This window comes from Notolepis coatsorum (assembly GCF_963971535.1).
Source record: "Notolepis coatsorum genome assembly, chromosome: 13".
Classification (NCBI taxonomy): domain Eukaryota; kingdom Metazoa; phylum Chordata; class Actinopteri; order Aulopiformes; family Paralepididae; genus Notolepis; species Notolepis coatsorum.
This window is the reverse complement of record NC_140177.1, coordinates 27,446,492-27,469,945: the sequence shown is the minus strand read 5'-3', so window position 1 is coordinate 27,469,945 and position 23,454 is coordinate 27,446,492. Positions and strand designations below refer to the sequence as shown.

At 45.0% G+C, this 23,454-nt stretch overlaps 1 protein-coding gene across 2 annotated transcripts in view; it reads right to left on the bottom strand.

Annotated features, from left to right (window-relative positions):
• ak5 (adenylate kinase 5) overlaps positions 1–22,465 on the bottom strand; it is a 310,275-nt gene extending 287,810 nt beyond the window's left edge. For both annotated transcript variants that reach the window (XM_084326901.1, XM_084326902.1), the window contains exons 1-4: positions 22,164–22,465; positions 14,895–15,081; positions 12,040–12,207; positions 1,526–1,698 (exon numbers count right to left, since the gene is read on the bottom strand). In XM_084326901.1, the coding sequence (XP_084183027.1) occupies positions 1,526–1,698; positions 12,040–12,207; positions 14,895–15,081; positions 22,164–22,223 (588 nt within the window). In that variant the 5' untranslated portion in view covers positions 22,224–22,465. The remainder of the gene's footprint in view (positions 1–1,525; positions 1,699–12,039; positions 12,208–14,894; positions 15,082–22,163) is intronic.
• Between the last annotated feature and the right edge of the window lie 989 nt (positions 22,466–23,454).

Below are 23,454 nucleotides of genomic sequence, written 5' to 3'. Positions count from 1 at the left end.
AGTACACTAGATTACAGTAGATATATCATTATCTGTTCTTATGCACGCCTGGTGATACTAAATCCAAATTGAACTCGGGCATTTGAAAGATAATATATGTATATATATAAATATGCGAATTGGCTATAATAAGGTAATGTATAAGCATCTATTCTATATTCTATAATAATATTTCAAATTGCATTGGTCCCGATGGGAGAATTCAGTACTGTATCTACAGAACCTTTGGTTTTATCATCTTCCCATCTTCCCCCATCTTCCCACACACAGACACACACACACAGACACACACATACACACATATGGCACACGCTGATATATAGGTGAAAATAGCTCTGATTATCCCAAGACTGGTAAAATAGATTCCTTACCTCAGATCAGATGTTCTCCAAAAAGATTATTTCAATTCCTGATCGCCATTCAAAATATCGATCGCGTTTATTGATCCAACGCTGGGTACTGGAAACACACATTCTCTGCTGTTCTGGTGGTGGGCAATGACTTCGATCGTCTCCGGTTACTTGTCTGACAAGTAAAATGTGGAAGCAGGACTTTTTTTTCTCCATGCGTTTCATTCAATCCAATCCAAAGGGGTGCAGTACCATACGGAGAGACGATAGTTGGACGAGTGTTCGAGTTCAGACAGATCCCCACTGGTAACGTGAGGCTAGATTGATGAAATGTGAATGGAAATCGCTAATAAAAAAAATAACGATTAAAAAACGGCATATCTTGTTCCTGGCACTGAACGGTTGGCATGAAATAACGAATTATGCCGTGGCTGGCACTCAAAGTGTTAAGACAAGAAGATACATACCGATTTCCTCTCTGTGCATTCAGTAGAAAGCTATCCGGTTGCAAGCTAGCCTAGCTTAGCACAAATGAATGGAAGCGGATATGGACCAGCTAGCCTAGCTGTTGGCCAAAAACTGTAGTTTTAGGCTAGGCCAGTGGGCCGCATCCACTTCCATTAATTTGTGCTAAGCTGGGCTAGCTTGCAGCCAGATAGCTTTCTACTGAACGCACAGAGAGGAAATTAGTATCTATTTTCTTGTCTGACTTTGGAGAAGACGATAAGCACATTTCCCATAATGTTGCTGTGTTCCTTTAAGTCAAGGATAACTTCTTGATTAGATGCTAGTAAGTATATACTACTGTAAGTAGCTTAAGAAACCTGCATGCATTTCCTATAGGATGTCTGGATGATCGGAGAGCAAAACAACAGGGAGCCTGTCCTCATTCTGTGGCCGAGCTGAGTCATTATTTACCCAATAGCAATGATAAGCAGCCCCCCCCCTGGTGATATGGATGCCACTAATTAGTCCCATGTACAGCCAAGCAGCCATGCTGTGATAATGACCCATGGGCGTGAGGACACACTTCACGCTCACCCTTTCTTCCCTTCTCTCTCTCTCTCTCTCTCTCTCTCTCTCTCTCTCTCTCTCTCTCTCTCTCTCTCTCTCTCTCTCTCTCTCTCTCTCCTCTCTCCTCCCCATTCCCTCCCTCCATCCCCCGGCCTCGCTACCTGCGGCGCCAGCTCTCCGTTGGTGATGATTTTAGCGATCAGGCTCCACTTCCTGTTACTGGTGGCGTTGTGGATCATCTTCTTCCTGAGCAGCTCGCCCACAGACACGTATTGGAAGTCATAGCGCTCTGCCATCTTCAGACTCTGTGTTCCCTTACCGCTGCCTGGGCCGCCTGGAGACAGTGGGAGCAGAGCTGCTGGTTTATTTGGGGGATAGACTTCTATCAACAACACATACAAGAACCTCTATCAGACAACACATACAAGAACCTCTATCGGACAACACATACAAGAACCTCTATTAGACAACACATACAAGAACCTCTATCAGACAACACATACAAGAACCTCTATCAGACAACACATACAAGAACCTCTATCAGACAACACATACAAGAACCTCTATCAGACAACACATACAAGAACCTTTATCAGACAACACATACAAGACCATCTATCAGACAACACATACAAGAACCTCTATCAGACAACACATACAATAACCTCTATCAGACATCTATCTATCTATCTATCTATCTATCTATCTATCTATCTATCTATCTATCTATCTATCTATCTATCTATCTATCTATCTATCTATCTATCTATCTATCTATCTATCTATCTATCTATCTATCTATCTATCTATCTATCTATCTATCTATCTATCTATCTATCTATCTATCTATCTATCTATCTATCTATCTATCTATCTATCTATCTATCTATCTATCTATCTATCTATCTATCTATCTACTGTAAGTTAGACATAGATGACAGTCAACCTACAGATATCTGTGTATGTGTGTGTGTTTGTGTGTGACTGTATTGTATGTGTGTGTGTGTGTGTTTGTGTGTGACTGTATTGTATGTGTGTGTGTGTACAGTAAATGGTGCATTTATCCAAAACGCTTTATAATATTGTTTCTCACATTCACCCATTCACTCACACATTCACACACCGATGGCGGAAGCAACCATGCGAGGTGCCAACCTCAAGGACACTTCGACACGCTGCCCGGGAGGAGCGGGAATCGAACCGGGAACCTTCCGACTATCAGGTGACCACTCCACCCCACAGTCGTGTGTGTTTGTGTGTGTCTGTGTGTATCTGTGTGTGTGTTTGTGTGTGTGTCTGTCTGTGTGTATGTGCGTGTCTGTCTGTGTGTTTCATAACCTTCCCCATCACCACCTCCATCACACATTTCTCTTTTGTCTGTGTCTCTGTGAAACTGACTGACGCAAAGGTTCATCCTAATCCTCACAGGAAATGGCAGCTGCTCTCTCTCTCTCTCTCTCTCTCTCTCTCTCTCTCTCTCTCTCTCTCTCTCTCTCTCTCTCTCTCTCTCTCTCTCTCTCACATACACAGAAATAAAGTAGGAGTTGGCTTTGATCAGTGGTGACACATATCTATCATCCACACCATGTGCAGTGAGCATGGAACAGGAAGACATCAATAAGTGCCACTGTACATGACTCGGATGAAACCCCGTTTCTGGGAGTCTGTCTGGGACTTGCTTCGCAGCAGGTGGGGGTGGTTTCTAATTCAAAACAGACTCGGAGGATCCTTTTTCTTTTATAGGGCCCCCCCACCCCACCCCTCACAGTGAGCTAGCATTACAGTATATAATGCACTTCCTGCCATGATCAATTCTATTCAACAGAGACTAATGAACGTATTTTGACAAGCAAAAGCAGAAATCAGATTAGCAGAGGATACCGATCTCTGGTCTGATAAGAATGTGGAGTGGGCTCTTTTCTAATGGCTTTTTTTTTTTATCTCAGCGGAATCAGTAATGGATTAGAAACTGTGCAAAGGAAACTTTTGCTCCAAACCAATAAGAGAGTAGATACTGAAACACTAAATAAATAAATAGTCTAGTATTCGTCTTATGTTCCAGTTCATCCTCACAGTGTATAACTGTGTATAGAACAGCCCTATAATGCTAATAGGAGAGGGCACTTGAGCGCATGCTTGTGCATAAACATACGCCCTCTCTCTCTCTCTCTCTCTCTCTCTCTCTCTCTCTCTCTCTCTCTCTCTCTCTCTCTCTCTCTCTCTCTCTCTCTCTCTCTCTCTCTCTCTCACTCTCACTCTCACTCTCCGCATTTGGTTTCTTCATGCTACATACAGATAGTATGCCATCTTCAATATGTGATCTGTTGGCATGTCAATACTGTATACGAAAGACTATATGAATACTAAAAGGACCAACATTTGAAGTATGGAGTGGATCGTTGCTATGGTTTCAATCCCATAATTCCTTGCACCAGGTAGTTTCAATGACAATAAGTGTAATTTCTGGTTCCAGGTGAGCAGAGATTACCCAAACATAGAAAACAACATTTTAACTGTTGTTGAAAGTCATTATTTCATACATTTCCTTTGTTTACCTGTTTTTTCAGTAATCTATTCTCTAGAATATATTGGGACTGTGGCGGGAAGCTTTAATTTCGTGTTGCACGGGAACACTTTTGAGTGTTGCACACGGACACCTTTGGGTACTGCACAGGGTGGGCTCCCGCTGGAGAGCAACGCAGCGTCTCTACTTTCCGTAGCTGCATTTCTGCAGACCCCTCTCTGATTGGTTGAGCCCATTTCTGCAGACCCCTCTCTGATTCGACCCCTCTCTGATTCGTTGAGCGAAGCCCCTCTCTGATCGCTATAGTTTCCCAACAGGAGTAAAGTCTGGAATGCACCACAGCCTGTCACAAGCAGTAGAGATGTGTCGTAGCAATCCGAAGTGACATTGACCACCAGACTCTTTCTCTTAAGGCATTAACGTAAGGTTATGTATATAACCAAGTTCTATGAATTATGGTGACGCTCAGTGTAACGGGTGTAAAACTCACTCCCCAGAGGCATCCAAACTGAGCGCTTAGAAGGGAATTCCTTTCTTGGCGCAGCGGTTTGTGATGTCGCCCGCAGTGCGGACGCCTGGGGTTCGACTCCCACTCAAGGCATGGTCGAATTCGTGGCAGGGGCGAGTTGCCTCTGTTACACTGGTGCCGTAGACCCGGATGCCTTGGGTGGTGTGAGTTTAGGGGGGGTGAATGTAACGGGTGTAAAACTCACTCCCCAGAGGCATCCAAACTGAGCGCTTAGAAGGGAATTCCTTTCTTGGCGCAACGGTTTGTGATGTCGCCCGCAGTGCGGACGCCTGGGGTTCGACTCCCACTCAAGGCATGGTCGAATTCGTGGCAGGGGCGAGTTGCCTCTGTTACATCAGCATCATCTGCACTGACTTCACTTCGTGCATGTGCACTGAATAAAAAATTCCACCATGTACCTTTACATCCCAACATTCGTCTGGCCACACCCCTATCCGCTTACCTTCATAAGCAGGTGTGTGGTCACCTACTCGCCTCCTTCCCAAACTTTCACCACAAGGCGAGATCAAGGGCCGCAGCAGCGTCCTGATGCTGAGCGTCACCATAATTCATAGAACTTGGTTATATACATAACCTTATGTTCTATTTCATTATGGCTTACGCTCAGCATCATCTGCACAAGAGGAGCTGAGCGGGAGCCAAAGCTCGACAAATGTACCCCGCTGAGGCCCCCCACAACCATCAGACCGGGGAGGACCGAGCCCCCCGACCCTCCCTAATGGAGGGATACCCTCCCTATTGGAGGACGGGAGGGAGACGGATCCGACCGTGCGAAGAGGAACTCAAGCAACTCAACGCACAGGGTGAGCAGACCGTGGCTTGACCCCACGACTACGCACACGCACAACCCGCATGCCACCAGGGAACGGACGGAAGGAACAACCCTCGTTACTGCCCCCAGAATCACGGGGTCAAGAGCAAACCCAACCCTGTGACAAGGCCGTAGCAGCGGAGCGCGAAGGAAGACCCAGACCCACTGAAGGGACTGGATCCCCTGGAAAAAGGGGGCCCGGAGAGGTCAATGACGCCAGGCATCAAGACCCCACCAGGCGGTCACTTAGTGACACCGCCCCCCCACATCGCCAGCGTATTCGGATAGAGCCCCTCCAAGAGCGGGCCCTTACCCCCCAATAGTACACCGCCTGGCACACTGACCCTGCAGAACAGGCAGTCAGCATGGCCGTAAGCACTCAAAAAGTTCAACCAACGGAAGCAGACAGTGCACCGGGGAAACCAGGCAGCAGGCTGTAGACCTGAGCCTGGAGCACTGCGGACGAGACAGGCGCCAAAGGAGTCAACTGAAAACAGCCCCCCCGGTGGAAGGGGCGTATGCTGGCATTGTTGAGCACCATGACAAAGCCTCCATTAAAAAAAACCCACCCAGAGGGGTCGAGGCAGAGAAGGCTGACACGATTGGCAAACGTCATGAACGTGCAGGGGCACACTCGGGAGTTGACTCTGCTCCAACACACCAGGGAATCAACCACCCTCCCGGTACACAGACGGTGGCTGTTCCTATAACCCCTCAAGAAAAAACTCCAAAACACACCTGCGGGTATACACCAGCTATACCGCAGTACAAGTGTTTCAGTTTCCAAAAAGGGTTATCCCAGGCCTATGGTATCAACGAAACATTACTTCGGACCGGGCCCGGCGGCCCTGGAAGCACACAGGATTACCAGAGGAGGTCCAGAAGACCACCCCAACAGAGAGAGGGGCGAAAGTAGGAGAACCAGCCCCTTATAATAGTGCCAGGTACAAAAGTGTACCCAACAAAGGGTCTCCATAACGCCTAACCCTGTGACACCCGGGCCGAGCCCAAGTCCCTCAGGGTACAAGAACAGCAGATCTGCATCCCCGGCGGACAACGGGTTAACTGACCTGGACCAGCGTGACCAGAACCAGTCCCGTGCCCTAACCACGCCGACATGCCTACTCCAGGAGAAGGGGCAGATATGCGTGTTGATCCAAAACATGAAAAGAGGGCGCCACCCAGACGGTCCGGTTTGAACCGCACTCGGTGGCCCACCCCAAGGGCGTGAGACCCCTCTACCTATGTTCTGATCTATTCCGTTAACATCCCCCAGATATGAACGAGAATCCGTCGAGACCCAGTAACAGGCTCTCGGAAGAGGAAAAAAACCCCATCCCAGTTGCTTTATAAAAACGCTGTTTTAATAACAAGTAACCAAGGCGTACTAGCCACCCGCATGATTCTTATCAGAAACACCCGGAGCCAGCACTATGTATGCGTCGGGACACAAAACACATCAATGGACAGTCTAACCAGACCCCACATCTATCCCTCAAGGCACCTGGGAGAACGACAAGAAGGGTGTCGTGCTTCACATTCTCCACACTTTCTTATTAAAAAAGAAAGAAACACCGACTGACATGAATCCCACTTGACGCAGCCGAGGGTAATTTTTTTTTAACATTTTTATATCCCGTCATCCCTACCACAAAGGATAGACGGAACTCCTCAGAGAGACTTCCCACGTGAGCAATAGATTAAAAAGCCACGGTAACATTGAGTCCTGTGACCAACCGACTCAAGTTACGCGTATATCGAGCGTAGTGGAACCGTAATTCCTACGCTCTATCCCGACACTTGACAACAACAGACCCTAAACTCACGGAAGCCATCGTCCAATAGCAACGTGCCTAGTGACGTGTGCTATGACGGGGGGAATCCCAAGACTCAAACGCCTGTGATGGGTGCAGAGTCTGGGAAACCCTCCCCCCCCCCCTCCCTGCCAAACCGCCTAACAGCTTGGCCCTGACTGAATGAAAAAGAGAGGCTAATAAACCCCCTGACCAATCAGAAGAGGGAAGGAGGGGTTTATCCGGCACCCCCTCACAAGCCCAACCCTTGCATACAACAACAGCAATAGCCATATGATACCTTTAGTAGCAATGCTAATGAATAGCGTAAGCTAATACATTGCACGCTAACCACAGACACATCTGTGAACAGGGTTTATAGCAAGACCAAGTTGTGTGTGTGTGTGTGAATCCTACACCCGCATCCATGTTGTAACACAGAAAAAACATTGATAGAGAGAGAGAACGGCTGAGCCGTGATATGTTTTCATACGAGCATTACTGCAAACCCAACACAATAGTGTTGTAGCTCAATATCACTGTGTAAGCAACAGAGCACACAACTAACCTCTACCTTTATGTGGAGATTCAGGTCGAGGCAGAAAAAACCCTTTTTCAACCGAGTGTAGGCTGCAGGCCTTGCTTAAGCTCCAACATGAATGTAACCCTCCTATCAACCCATACTAGCGAAAGATTCACACGTTGCAACCCCATCATATGTTTGGTGAATAAACACACAGTTTGTTAAAGGGGAACTATCTTATAAATGGCCTTTTTCAGTGTTTAGCATTGTTTCCTAGCTATGTGGACTTATATTAATATGATCTATGTCTCTAATTCTCATATTGGCGCATTCTTCCAATTCTCCTCTCACAATATTCACCCTCACTGAACTGAGTCATCTGAAAATTTGCTGATTTGTGATGTCAGAGAGACTCAGCTGCATGATAATGTGGCAGATGCCACCAGGCCACACAGTGGTTTGGGGGCCCAGCCTCAAAACGGCTCGAGATCTTGAGGTAGAAAAATGCTGTTTTTGAGTACTTGATTAGAAATACAAAACAATGAATTACAAAAAATTATAATTACAGAGGTGTTCCATAAACTCACAGGAATTGTGTAAAAGTGCCCAAATAGTGAAAGAAATTGTCAAATAGTTCCCCTTTAACAAAAAATACAGTCCCCCTTTAGAGGGGACTCTTTATTTTTTAACAAAATCATAGCGGGCCGGGAAGGGAAACAGGGGGGGACCACAGAGGGAAAAAGTCACTGGGTCTTAGCGACGCCTGCCACGAGCCGCTCGGGATTTGCCACCCCGGGGAGCCCCGGAGGGACGGTAAACGATCGGCGGCTGGTCTCGACGATCCCTACCGTCTCCTCCGGGCGTAGATGGGCCGGCTGCAGTAGCGGAGGCGCCCTCTCTCCTCCTGGCCTTCTTCGCTGAAGGTCCAGCAGTGGCGGTGGTGGCAGCGGCGGCCAGACGACATCGGGCGGGGGGAAATGAGGCTGGAGCACGGAGCGCTCCTCCTGCATCTCCCTGCAGGTTGAGGTCATCAGCTGCAGTGCCGACCCGAATAGTCCAGCATCGGAGAGGGGTGCCGTCAGAAGTGGTGTCCTCTTCTTCTCCGGCACACGCGCCTGCTCCAGCCAAAGGTGGCGCTGGATCAGAGTTGCCAGGGCGCGCACTTTCCCAGCGGCTATAGCCTGCGGCTGAGTCAGATGCAGGATGGCTCCTGCCGACTGGGCGAGCTGATCATGCTGTAAATCAGTCAGCTCCGTGCCGCCCGTCAATATCCCGGACATGAATCTCGCCAGCTGCGCGATGTTAGACGCGGCAGCTAGAGATTGTGTTCCAGTGATAAATGACTGGTCGCTCCAATATGCCAACCGCCTCGCCGATTTCCCTTGGGGAACCGGCTTCCGTAACGGCTCCCACACCACCTCCGGACAAAGGAGCGCCGCCATCGGCCTATCAAGCCGTGGCACGCCCTCTTTCATGCCGTTGACCAAACCCGCCACCCGCGTGACTTGCACGTAGGCAGGAGTAAGGCCTATGATGTGGGAGACCACCTGGCCCTGACGGACATAGGCCGCCATTGAGGGGAAAAATGGGTAGACAACGTCCACCCCTCTCACCGGGCGACGTTGCCATAGATGACCTATGAGATCATCAGGGACAGGAACAGGCAGTGGCTGCGGCAGCGGCATGCCGTTTGCGACTGCCGCCGCCGCCATGAGCTCGGGAAACAAAGCATGCAGTTCCCCCTGCATACTTTCCTCCTCCGAGCCCGCGTCCCTCACATACAGCAGACTACTGGTCAAGGAGCCACATTCTGATGTGGCTGATAGCAGGGCATCCTGCCGCCGAGTCGGAGGTTCTAACCTAACATCTGCGGGCGGGGAACCCCAAGGAGACATCTCCCCCCTCCAGTGTTACCTGGACAGGCAGGGGACACGTCTCCACCGGGCCTTCAAACAAGAACCTGTCCGCCTCTATCATGTAGTCCTCTGTCTCCATCGGGCATGTAGAGACCGACGCATCCTCATCTGGCTCCAGCAACTCACCAAAACCAGGCCGTTCGCGTCTGCAAGCCACCATCTTGCGACGGGAGCGAGCTGACGCAAAAGGTTTGCGTCTCAAATCCCCCGCAACCAAAGGAGTCGGCCGCCCAACAGCGGACGACTCCCCGGAAGCAGAGGAACCAGAGCCGGAACCAGGCCATCGCACAGGAGACGACACTGGTGCACCAGCTCCTTGGAGAGGCAAACTACCCATCGGACGCCTACCGGGCGTGGCTGCTGACCACGAGAGAGGCCTCAACCCTGCTCCAAGACGCACGACAGAGGCGGCAATGGAGAACTGCTGGTGAAGAGTGGCGTTGCGTGCGCGACCCTCCGAAGTAGACATTATGACTTAGCTTTTTTCTTTCAAATATATGAGAGAAGAAAAAAACAAGAAACAATGTAAACACGTCTCAACTTTCTTCAGCTAACAACCTCGTCAAGTGTGGGATCTACCGAAGGCACTTCCTTGTGGTGAAAGTGAAGAAGGAGGCGAGTAAGTGACCACACACCTGCTTATGAAGGTAAGCGGATAGGGGTGTGGCCAGACGAATGTTGGGATGTAAAGGTACATGGTGGAATTTTTTATTCAGTGCACGTGCACAAAGTGAAGTCAGTGCAGATGATGCTGAGCGTAAGCCATAATGAAATAGAACTGGGTTAATTAATATAAATGTTATATTGTAACTGTCTAGTTACACATTGGTTCCGAAACATGTATGTTCCAGGCTGCAATTAAAACTTTGAATCTGAGAGTGCTGTTCCGGCTTCCTGCTTTCTTCTAACTGTCTAGTTAGGCATTAACTGTGTTAATCTAAATGTTACATTGTAACTGTCTAGTTAAGGCATTAACTGTGTTAATCTAAATGTTACATTGTAACTGTCTAGTTAAGGCATTAACTGGGTTGATCTAAATGTTAGGTATTGTCACACCAGGATCAGTATGATGAAACACATGTTATTATATGTTTGATTGAAATGTTGTGTCTTACTAATAATAACTAATTCCTTGGTCAATAGAAGTCTCTGTGATACTTTCTGAATATGATTTGGGAACATCAAATGGGCAGGGTTATAATAGAAGAAAGACAGTGTAAATAATATAATTAACTCTGAATATAATAATGAGGAAAAAGAAACAGGATACACAACAATATGTAGAACATGGTACAGTTACAGTAAGTGGGGAGTGCGTCATGGTACAGTTACAGTAAGTGGGGAGTGTAAACACTAAACAGTGATTCAAACCCCCTCAATGTACAGTTTCTGACAGCTGGGCTGTGTTGAAGTTGTCACGTGAAATAACGTTATGTGTTGTCACGCGAAATGTGCATAACGTTATGAATAAACCGCGAAATAACATAACGTTATGTTATATACACGCGAAATGTGCATAACGTTATGAATAAACCGCGAAATAACATAACGTTATGTTATATAACGTTACAATGTACAGTTTCTGACAGCTGGCTGTGTTGTGAAATGTGCATAACGTTATGAATAAAGCGCGAAGTCACGCGAAATAACGTTATACGCGAATCTGGTAGTACATTTCTTTTTATCTTCTTGATATGATAATATTACGTCCGCCTTTTGCTCAACCAATCAGAGAGGGGTCTGCAGAAATGGGCTCAACCAATCAGAGAGGGGTCTGCAGAAATGCAGCTACGGAAAGGAGAGACGCAGCAAGCGACCTATAGACCACTACACTTCCGCGTTACATTGAAATCGGGGAGGAGATTGCGGGGGGGGCAAATGAATGAATGTGGATGAGAGCCTTGACATTAAGTGATTGCAGATACGGCTGTGGGGGTGCTAGAGACATGATCGAATAGACTTGTATGCGCCTGAATCTCCTGAACACGGCGCGAGACATTCCTAATCGATCAGAACTAAATTGGCAGCAAAAAATACCGTTTTTAAGCATTGATTCCCCATGCACATGCGCAGATTGGCCACGGAGTGTGACGCAACGCACATCCACCCTGGAATGTTCCATTAGAGGGGGTGTTGTGTTGTGAGAATGATAAGATATAATTAAATATACAGTAAAAGGAATACAGTACAAATATACAGAAGTCTACAGTAAGTGTAATATTGCACAGTGTTGTGCATTTATAATCAGTAGCTTAGGCTACATAGTAGGCTAATGACAGCCTATTCTAGTCTAGCAGGTGCTGGTATAGACATATAATATATGACATATATGACATATATGACATTTTTTGACTAGATATACGGTATGACTGAAAATCAACATTACATTACTACTCTCTCTCTCTCTCTCTCTCTCTCTCTCTCTCTCTCTCTCTCTCTCTCTGTCTCTCTATCATACACACACAAACACACACACACACACATACACACACACACACACACACACACACACACACACACACACACACACTAGTATTTTGCGTTATAGCATTATATCAGCTCAGCGTCAAGCCCTTCACCGATGACGAGGATGATCTTGGGCCTCGGTCTGTCCGGATCGAACACCTCGTACTCATCGATGAGCTCCGCCGTCTCCGACAGGTCTGAGTCGCTCTCGATGGAGAACTGGCTGATGGGAGGCAGGCGGTCATAACGCCTGTAGGGGAAATTTGGACTGTCGGGCAACACTGCCGCACACACACACACACACACACACACACACACACACACACACACACACACACACACACACACACACACACACACACACACACACACACACACACACACACACACACACACACACACACACACACACACACACACACACACACACACACACACACACACACACACACACACACACACACACACACACACACACACACACACACACACACACACACACACACACACACACACACACACACACACACACACACACACACACACACACACACACACACACACACACACAGAGACACACAGACACACACATAAGTGGAGAAAAACACATTCACACAAAGTTGCAAATTAGAACCACTGTTGTCTCTACTGCCTGCAATATTAATGATATAATTAGTAGTAATTATACAACATACCACACTGCTAATACTAATGAATGTATTTAGAGGGATATGTATAGTCTGCTGTTGGTCAAGTTGTCCCTGCACACTGTGAGGTGCTGTTGTCATTATTACCAAGGCAGATCCCTGTCCATTCACTGTGTTTGTGAAGTGACAGTCCATTCATTGTCAAACGTTTCGACGTCTGAAATGATACACGTACCAGCGGTAGAAAGGGACATTCCAATAGACCCGAGCTGCTGCACACACACACGCACGCACGCACACGCACGCACTCACACGCATGCGCGCGGCAGAGACAACACTGCCTTCTGGCCAACATTATGAAAGATGACAGATTTGAACTTAAGCTGACAGCCACGAGGGGAGACACGGGGCAGAGGCAATCTGTGTCCCTGATTAGGTTGCTATTCTCAGGAGATAAGACTAACCACTGCAGGTGGCCCAAGCATCCTTTCCCCCACATATTTTAAAAATTAAGAACAAAGACGTAGCGTTTTACTTTTCTTCTTACAATCAAGGACATAACATGGACTCCCGCCCCCTGCTCAGATTGCTCTCTGATACATGTACATCATACACACGCACATGGAAATCAAACAAACAAGCAAACAAACCCGACAAACACTGAGATCATCTCCCGCTGACTCCTTGTTTACTATTTGCATTGTAGTGAGATCAAACACGTGTGCTTCTGTGTACAGTAGACTACGCAAGCACGGAAAAGGTCTGATAGGACTTGCCTCATTGTCATATTCCAAACCCTGGCCTGGTTTGAATTTGTTTTGCTTTGCAAATACAAAATATAATGACGTCTCAGAGCCGCTTTGCATCTGTTTGCCTAACCGTTATGCCCGAGGGCACCTCAGACCGCGGCTGATACTGAGAGCCAATGAGGGTGTTTTCCTTTTGTTCCAGTGCCCAGAGGCACTCTGGGATATTAATGATTGAACCCTCGCATAGAGGAACCACATGACTCCGTTTGGACATCGATTGGAAAGACCATGTGTTTGCAGTCGTGAATGTGATGTATCGTTAAGAAAGCACTCAAACTCTACTGTCTTTAACTGCTAGAGGACACTGTGAGAAGCCCCATAGATACACCTTTGGCCAGACTCTCTTGTCTGTTAGAGGTGGTGATCTGTGGAACAGTCTACCCCCAACAATAAGAGAATGCCCAACCTATAGTTCTCTCAAAAGTCATGCTAAAAGTATGGCTAGTGTTTCCATGTTTATATTTTCCCAGATCATCATGTATATGTATATTTTTTATATATATTTTCCCAGATGTTGTTTTTATATTTGCCATGTCTAACCTTTTTATCCATTAGGATAAAAAATATATGTATTAACTCCTGGCAGGGGGACTGCCTCTGTAAACTAGCCTCTGGCTATAATTGGTTTGGTGAATTTACGTTCTATGTGCATTTTATGTTCTATGAATGTTCATCAATGTACTTGTCCCTCTTAACAAATAAAATAAATTAAAAAAAAAATTACAAATGAAATGAAAAACTATGAATGACGTCACCGCTCTAACTGAGCATCTTTATGATACAATTTGAAAACATCATCTGAAATCTTAAAGGAGCTGTAAGTGGTATTTTCTGTTTGTTAAAATAAGTGGTCTACATGTTAAAATAATAGCTCTACACTCCGACAGCCATCACTGATATAGCGTGTCTGGCCAGTAACATGGGTCTCCCAGTCCCTCCACTCTGCATTAAACACAAAATACATTTACTGGTATCCCGTTCCCACTTTATCCAATCAGGAGAGAGAACTCCACACTGAAAGAATAAGAAATACAAAAATGAGTTTTAAGCAGATATGTGCCTAAAACAAGTAAAATAAGCTTCCAGTGCAGTAAGTAAATGTGGCTTCGCAAGATTTCTTGAAATAAGTAAAAAATATCTAGGGTTCTCTTTCCTGATTGGATAAAGTGGGAACAGGATACCAGAACATTTATTTTGTGTTTACTTCAGAGCAAGCGGGATTGGGAGACCCATGTTACTGACAAAATGCTCTATATCAGTGATGGCTGTTGGAACGTAGAGCTATTTTATTTAGTTTTACCCCCAAAAAAACACTTACAGCACCTCTTGATTCTTGATTCTTTAAAAAGGAGTTACGGTATATGATTCTTCGGCTGACATATATATATTCAACAGGTCAACGTCTAGCCCACTTCACCGGCGCCTCTCGGCACAGTAACATGGTGTTGAGTCAGAGGTCTCTCTCTCCTCTCCCTCCACACACTCATCATATCTCCACGCCCCACCGCTCACCGTTCCTGAAGAGAGATCTGCGTGACTGACCCCCGTTGAGGGGAGGCAGGGCCTTCTTCTCCTGGCCCACGAAGGTGTCCCAGCGGACCTTGTCCGGTCCTCCCAGCTCCCTCACCTTCTTCAGACAGCCCTCCAGGTAGTCCACAGGGTCGTCGGGCCGGTAGTACATCAGACCTGTCAGCAGGCTCTGGGTGAAAAACACAATAATAAAGGGCACAGGTGGAGGAGAGTCGTTAGTCCTGGCGGTGGTGACGCATGGCTCTGCCGCAACGAGGGGGGTGAACACCCTGAAATAACAAGTGCAGAGCCGGTTGCCTTGGCTCTCCTCCACATAACAGGGAGAAAAGAAATCCCATATTGGCAGCAGCCCTGTGAAATCAGAATCTGCCCTTATAAATGAACACAGGAACCCTAACTGCCTGCTTTGTGATACTGTTAACTTGCCGTGCTGAGGGAGAAGCCAAGAGTGTGTTTGTTTAAGAGTGGTCCCTTCCCTTGACCCCTGAATGTTCTTAACCCTTTCACTACCACACTACCAAAGGGTTAACCCTTTCACTGTGACAATACAGAAGGTTAACCCTTTCACTGCCACACGACAAAGGGTTACTCACTCACTCACTCACTCACTCACTCACTCACTCACTCACTCACTCACTCACTCACTCACTCACTCACTCACTCACTCACTCACTCATTAACTCACTCACTCAGCCGTAACGGTGCACTGGATAATGCACCACATCCGATTAGACTTTTACTGTCGTGAATGGTCACTTACAGGTGCTATCATCAAATCTTTATGTAGATGTTTTAAAAAATACATCCACTGAGCTTTCAGAAAGGTGTGGAATAAAATGATAGATTTTCCCCCCAGAAAATGATTGATTAATGAATTTATCATAATTATTTTTTTGACTGGTCCAAAATGAATGTTGTTTACATGTTGCGTTTACAAGATGCTGTTTACAAGATGCTGGTGCTCTAGTGCAACATCTAGTGGCTGAGTGTTATCTATATCGCCTTCCGGTTTGGATTCTCTCCTCTGGAGACTGTGCCTTCTGCCTCTACTTTAAAGACCATTTCATTTGGCCAAATAGCGAACACTCTAAAAATACTTAATCTTAAACACAACGTTGCCTAACTTAGCTAACACAATCTTGTTGTAACTAAGATCTTCTGAAAGAAACAATTGATTTTGTGCATACTGTAGATCACTAGGTTTCTCAAGTTTTAATAACGTGGGCATTTCCTAATTAGAACAAGATGACAGACCCATGTTACTGACCAAACACTGAGTGAGTGATGGCTGTCGGAATGTAGAGCTATTATTTTAACATGTAGACCCCTCATTTTTTCTTTCTTTTTTTGATCTTTTTCCCCCTCCATTTTCCTCCGATTTTCTCCCATCCCAATGTTAGTCGTATGCCAATTCCCAATCCCCTTCCTGGTCGCTGCGCACTTACCCCCCACAGTCAGATCATCTGGGAGAGTGGAGGCTATCACGTGCTTCCTCCGACACACGTCCAGCCAATCAACCGCTTCTTTTCACCTGGCAGCGCGGATCCTCCCTGAGAGGGCGTAGCGTGTGGAAGGATCACACTATCCCACTCAGGTCCTATCCGCGCTTAGCAGGCGCCCCGACCGAACTGTAGGAGTCGCTGTTTACAACGACCCGGACCCACCCCGCCAGCTTCTCCCACCCTCTAATACAGCCAATTGTATTAGTGTGAACGGCCAGCCAAGCTGGTGACAACCCCGGAGCTGTGAGCTGGATTCGAGTAGACCCCTCATTTTAACAAAAACATATGCCACTTACAGCACCTTTAATTTAGGACTTAAACTAAGTGTTCCTCCATTATGTACAGTAAATAAATAAAACAAAGCATGGGGACACAGTGCAACCTGTATGTGGTTGCCTATTATGCTCAATTGGTGTGTTTTGTCTGACAGCTGTTCCATCTGGCAGGCATGTCAAATGTCCTATAATTGGAGTATTTATACAAATGTATTCAAGGCTTAATGATGCAGGTCATTACACATGCCCCCCTATTCCTTATTTTCTCTCTCAGCTGCACTACAGAACCCCATCCATACTTTGCAATGCATCTTTTCCTGGTCTTTACCTGGTCTTTACCTGGTCTTTACCTGGTCTTTACCTGGTCTTTACCTGGTCTTTACCTGGTCTTTACCTGGTCTTTACCTGGTCTTTACCTGGCCAGTCCACCTGATCGACCTTGCCCCTCCCTGCTGCACTGCTGGCTGCTCTTCATTCGCCCCCAACTTGTTTCTTTCCTCTTTAAACCCTCCCGAGGTTGAATCTGAAGGTAAGTCGTATTGATTGACCTCTCTGTAAATTCATATCCCCTACATTTGTTCCAAGGTTGAATCTGAAGGTAAGTCGTATTGATTGACCACTCTGTAAATTCCTATCCCCTACCTACAAGGTTGAATCCTGAAGGTATGTTCATTTCAATTAAATTTCAATTGAACTATTAATCACTTGGTCAGTTCATTTCTATATCTGTTAATCACTTGGTAAGTTAATTTAATCACTTGGTAAATTAATTTCTATATCTGTGAATCACTTGATAAGTTAATTTAATCACTTGATAAGTTAATTTCTATATCTGTTAATTACTTGGTAAATTAATTTAATTACTTGGTAAGTTAGTGTATATCTGTTGATTAGTTGGTAAGTTAATTTAATGACTTGGTAAGTTAATTTCTATATCACTTTCTCTGCCACCACCTCACTTATGCTTGTGTCTGCCTGACTATTTTCTCCTTCCCATTGCTAGATCAGTCTGGGAAAGTCCCCCCCCCCCCCCCCCCCCCACACACACACACACACACACACACACACACACACACACACACACACACACACACACACACACACACACACACACACACACACACACACACACAGCCATCAAATGCACTCACAGCACACACATCCACACGCACACACACACTTTAAACAAACAACTCACTGCATCACCAACTTTAACCACTTTAGTACACCTAAGCACACTTTATATTTATCGGTAAAGAATTTGCACTACAACCCATACCGCATTACACCTTACTGTAAATTATATTGTACCTAAATTGTACCTCATCCCACTTCTGCTTTGCACTGTATAGTATATTGTATGGTAACTCAGTTACTTCTACTCTACATAGAGCATTGTATATACTGAACATTTGTGTCTACGTACTTGACTTCTATTTTATACTTGCTATACTTATTTTATTATCTATTTTTGCCTAGCACAGTCTCTGGAGCGAAACAGAAAGAAGCATTTTGTATAAAAGTATTCTGTACTTCTGTATGACAACTAATAAAGAAACTTGAACTTGAACTTGAACACACACACACACACAGACAGACAGACAGACAGACAGACAGACAGACAGACAGACAGACAGACAGACAGACAGACAGACAGACAGACAGACAGACAGACAGACAGACAGACAGACAGACAGACAGACAGACAGACAGACAGACAGACAGTTTTCCCCAGTCTTTCCCAAATTGGTCCAGAATATAATGTTTCCCGCTTCTCTCTCTGACTCATCATCCAAACCTCTATTATATTCCCCTTTTTAGGGCAAGCGCTCAGCTTCCCTACTGGATGCCACTCCACTGGGTTAGAGGCTCGATTAATGTGCCCTTTCCCCTTCCGGAGAGCCACTCCACTGGGTTGGAAGCTCGATTAATATGCCTTTTCCCCTTCCCCTTCCTGCTAACAGGACCCTCTCTCCCCTTCCAGAGGGCCAGTCCACAGGGTTGGAGGCTCAGCGCCTAATGGAAGGTTCAGTGCCCTCCCTCGTCTTCCCTCTCCTCAGCAGAGCACACCTGTCCAGGTGGCGTGAATACTTTACCCAAGGCAGTTGTCCTTCCGCGTTCGGTTTGCGCGCCCTGATTGGCCTCTCAGCACCCAATCGTGTTAGCCCTACTATCGCCGCACGGAGGAATACTATCCTTGAGTTAACCTAATTTATACAAATGGAAGTATTGATTTTGCCGTAACGAATAATTAAAAAAATATACCGTTAACTGGAATATGTTGTTTCTTTACACATATGTTGGATTATGTAATTGGTTTGTCATGACAAACCAATAAAAAATCGCGAATTAACCGGTGGTTATCCTATTATATTAACATAGCTACAACAACACACAGTAACGTTAATATAATTACATGCATCATTGTTTACTATCGCCTAACTACTCGCTCAATATACTACTATCACTCAAGCGCTGTGCATCAGCTTTCAGTTAACGTCGTATTATCTCTCACATCAATATAAATAACGTATTGTTTTCATCTCTCTATTAACGTAACGCGCTATTCATATCAATCGACATCATATCAACCCAGCCTCCTCCAATGTACAGTTTCTACGTCAAATGTATATACACTCTTTTTCTGGACACTTTTTGTATCACAAACAGTACTGTATTTGCAAATCTGGTATATCATAAATGTATAGATGTAGCAGTACTGTCTATCTGTATGTCATGTGTGTCATATATGTTATGATGAATTGAAAATGGGGGACCCTGATGTAAACAAGACGAAAGTCTTTCTCTGGTCTGCATCCCCTTAACAATTGTATGTATTGAGCTGTACTGTACTATTCTGTACCCATTCTGCAATCTGTTAATAAACTTTTCAATCAATCAATCAATATAAATAACGTATTGTTTTCATCTCTCTATATTAACGTTAGGCTGTAAAAATCTGTTCTATGCACGGCGGAGCAACAATACGAGGAAATGGGAGGAAGTTGAGTGATAGTTCGTTTATGCACGGCGGAGCAACAATACGAGGAAATGGGGCTGTGGAACTGAAGTGATATTGAGCGAGTAGTAGGGCTAACGCGATTGGGCGCTGAGAGGCCAATCAGGGCGCGCAAACCGAACGCGGAAGGACAACTGCCTTGGGTAAAGGCCAATCAGGGTGCGCAAACCGAACGCGGAAGGACAACTGCCTTGGGTAAAGTGTTCACGCATCCAGGTGCATCCACCCCAAGCTGACAATCTCTGGCTGTTGCAGCTCCACGCCAAATCATCATTTTGCTATTAAATATGTAGGGTAAACCGGGGTAAATGCCTTATCTTTGAATAGTATCCAACTCATTTTAGTAGTGGGAGGTGTACCAAAGAAACAGTTTGAGGTGATTTGATGTAATGTGTTGACGTTAACACATTGAGTGCCAACGACGAGAAATCTCGTTGTTGGCCGCCATGCGTTGTGTGCCAACAACGAGAAATCTCGTTATTTAATCGTTATTTCTTTTATTAGCGATATCCATTCATTTTTCATCCATCCAGCCTCATGTTATCATTGGGACTGGCTCTGACCTCGAAAAGGGCAAATATTGCCCCCTATCGTCTCCCGGATCGTATTGCACCCATTGGATTGGAGTCAATGGAAATGCATGGGGAAAAGAAACTCCGGATTCCACATTTTACTTCTGAGGCAATGTAACCTGAGACTATTGCATTCATTGAGGGGACTGGAAGCAGCATGGATTATGTGTTTCGAGGTTGGATCGTTGGATCAATAAACGCGATCGATATTTGGAATGGCGATCAGGAATTGGAATAATCTTTTTGCAGAACATCTGATGTGAGGTAAGGACTTTATTTTACCAGTCTTGGGGTAATCAGATTTGTTTTCACATATTTCACAACGTGTCTCAAATGTGTGTGTGTGTGTGTGTGTGTGTGTGTGTGTGTGTGTGTGTGTGTGTGTGTGTGTGTGTGTGTGTGTGTGTGTGTGTGTGTGTGTGTGTGTGTGTGTGTGTGTGTGTGTGTGTGTGTGTGTGTGTGTGTGTGTGTGTGGCGTTAGCGCCAGGCAGGGCATAGATAATCGATTTTTCAGCCCGCTTCTCTAGCGTGTATAAGTACACATATACTATCGATAATCTAGCGTTTATTTGAAAACTATTCATAAATAGGCCGAAAAATTACAATGTGTTTTGTGTATTCCAGTAAAGGCCGATTTTCGCAGATTTTTTCTGGAATCACTAGAAATCTTCAAAACTATACTCGTATTCAAAACGGTATAAAACGGAAATGTACTGATGAAAACACAATCCGTTTCGTACATGTTGACTGCAAGCAAGTCATTGATAAGCGACGGTTGTATTAGACACATAGCCATAATTTAAGATAGTTCATGCGTTCGCAAATATCCCCGTCCTCTCATTGACTAAAGCGCTGGCACTCAAGCGATAAATAGCGCACCCCCTGCTGGCAATCAAAGTGTTAAGAAATAAGGATCTGTGCTTTCATTTATTTTTTTAAAGGATGTACATCAGCTTTATATGGTTAATGTGAGAATCAAAGAGAGAGGGTAAGAAGCCCCCCATGGACATCGATGATCTTGAATATCTAGCCTATGTCTAATATTAGATTTCTAAGAAAGTACACTATCATCTAACAAAATAACATATAGCTAGCCTATGCTAAGAAATGTATTATATCAGTTCAGGAAGATATTATGCAGAGAATATAGTTGCTAGTACTATTCAATTGTACGATTGAATGTACTATTGAATTGAACAGTGAGAAGGCTTTGGATAAAACATTTTTTACATGATGCATATGCTAATGAGACAATATTGTTTATTTTCTTCAGCTTGTTGATACATTATATTCTAGGCCGGGGGGCACATTATATTCTAGGGGGCACCCCCCCCCCCCCTCATACACTCACACACTTCGTTTTATGTTGTGATTTTGTTACTTGAATGGGTTTACCTAAGCATACTTCTTGTGTATATTATATTAATATTCAAAGTATATATTTTTTGTCGATAATAGACATTGTTCGGGGGCGTCTTGCCCTGGTTTACCCTGGCCTGAACTTGTTCTGGTGTAAACTAGTGAATATCAATTTAAATGCACCTTACATTGTCTTTGGTCTCATTGTTGTTTACTTTTACAGCAACCGTCGCGATATACCGTATAGCATTAGTACTATAGAATCCATATATCAGATTAGTTGCCTTTTTTCTACAGTACATTGGAATCTCTACTTCAATCAAAACACGCGCAAGCAAATCCGAAACAAATAGTGTGCGCATTTACGCACATCTTGTCATCGAGAACAAATAGCCTATATTGCTCGTTGGTAACAGAAATGTATTTATAAAAGAGCCCCGCAGTTAATATTGATGATGAAAAATAAATATGACTGTAGACACACGACAATAGGTTGTTGAGCCGGCGAAGCGCACGTATCTCACCTCAAACAGTTGAGGTATCTCCCGCCTGGCGAGATACTCCTTGGCGTCGTTGGTATTCATCCTTCAGATATCTTCTGAGATCCCAATTTATACTGTCCAGATTCTTTTTATTTTCTTCTTCTTCTTCTTCTGTTTTTTTATTGTAATACTTCGTGTAGATATTCTTTGGTTACGACTGAACGTCAAACAATCTCCGATATGTTGTTCAAAACCTCAGCGCATTTTCTTTGTGACTTTATAATGGGATTCCTGTAGACGATGCCACTGTGCCAGCCGTGTCAGATATGCACGCCTCGTCTCCTCCTGCCTACAGCATTCCGTTTGGCTTCTGCTCACAGGCTCGGAGCGTCAACCGCGCGCCTTGACGTTGGTACAGAGTATGCGCGCTGTGCCAAAATACGCACTGAAAAGAACTTGTGCGTTTGTGTTGTATTAAAAACTGATACGGGGAGGTGTAGGGGATTTAGGATTGTGATTGTATTTTCACTGTATGATGACTCGGATTATTCTGATATGCATTCAGAGGTATGCAGCTACAAAGAAACGATAAAAAGGCAAAAATAGTCTAAACATCATTTTTTTCTTCAATGCCTGAACGCCCTTACCAAAAAGTATCCTGGTATTTCAATCATTGTTTTGTCACTATGATGCTGGTAGTGACTAAAGAATGATGGAAATACCATCAGTATCATGGTTTAAATCGGATTATTTTGATGCTGATCCTCTGAGTGGATGCATGTGCCCTACTCTTATCATGGTCAATTATTCATTCAATAGCCTGTACACTACCACCATGGTACAACTCAAATGACCATCAAACTACCGTGATACATTTGTAAAGGCATTAACAAGACAGGAACATACATTGTACTGCTCAGCCTAAAACACATCTCTCTCTCTCCTCTCTCTCTCTCTCTCTCTCTCTCTCTCTCTCTCTCTCTCTCTCTCTCTCTCTCTCTCTCTCTCTCTCTCTCTCTCTCTCTCTGAATGAATGAATGAATGAAAACTTTATTTAACAGATTGCAGAATGGGTACAATACAGTACGGCTCAATACATACAATTGTTAAGGGGATGCAGACCTGAGAAAGACGTTTGTCTTGTTTCCATCAGGGTCCCCCATTTTCAATTCATATAGACATTTATGACATACACAACATACATGACATTTATGGCATAGGGACATATAGGTATTTAGTACTGATACATTTGTGACATAACGGTATTCAAATATACAGTACTGTTACCCCTAGATCCTGACAGAGTATATACATATGATGGGGAGGGAACTGT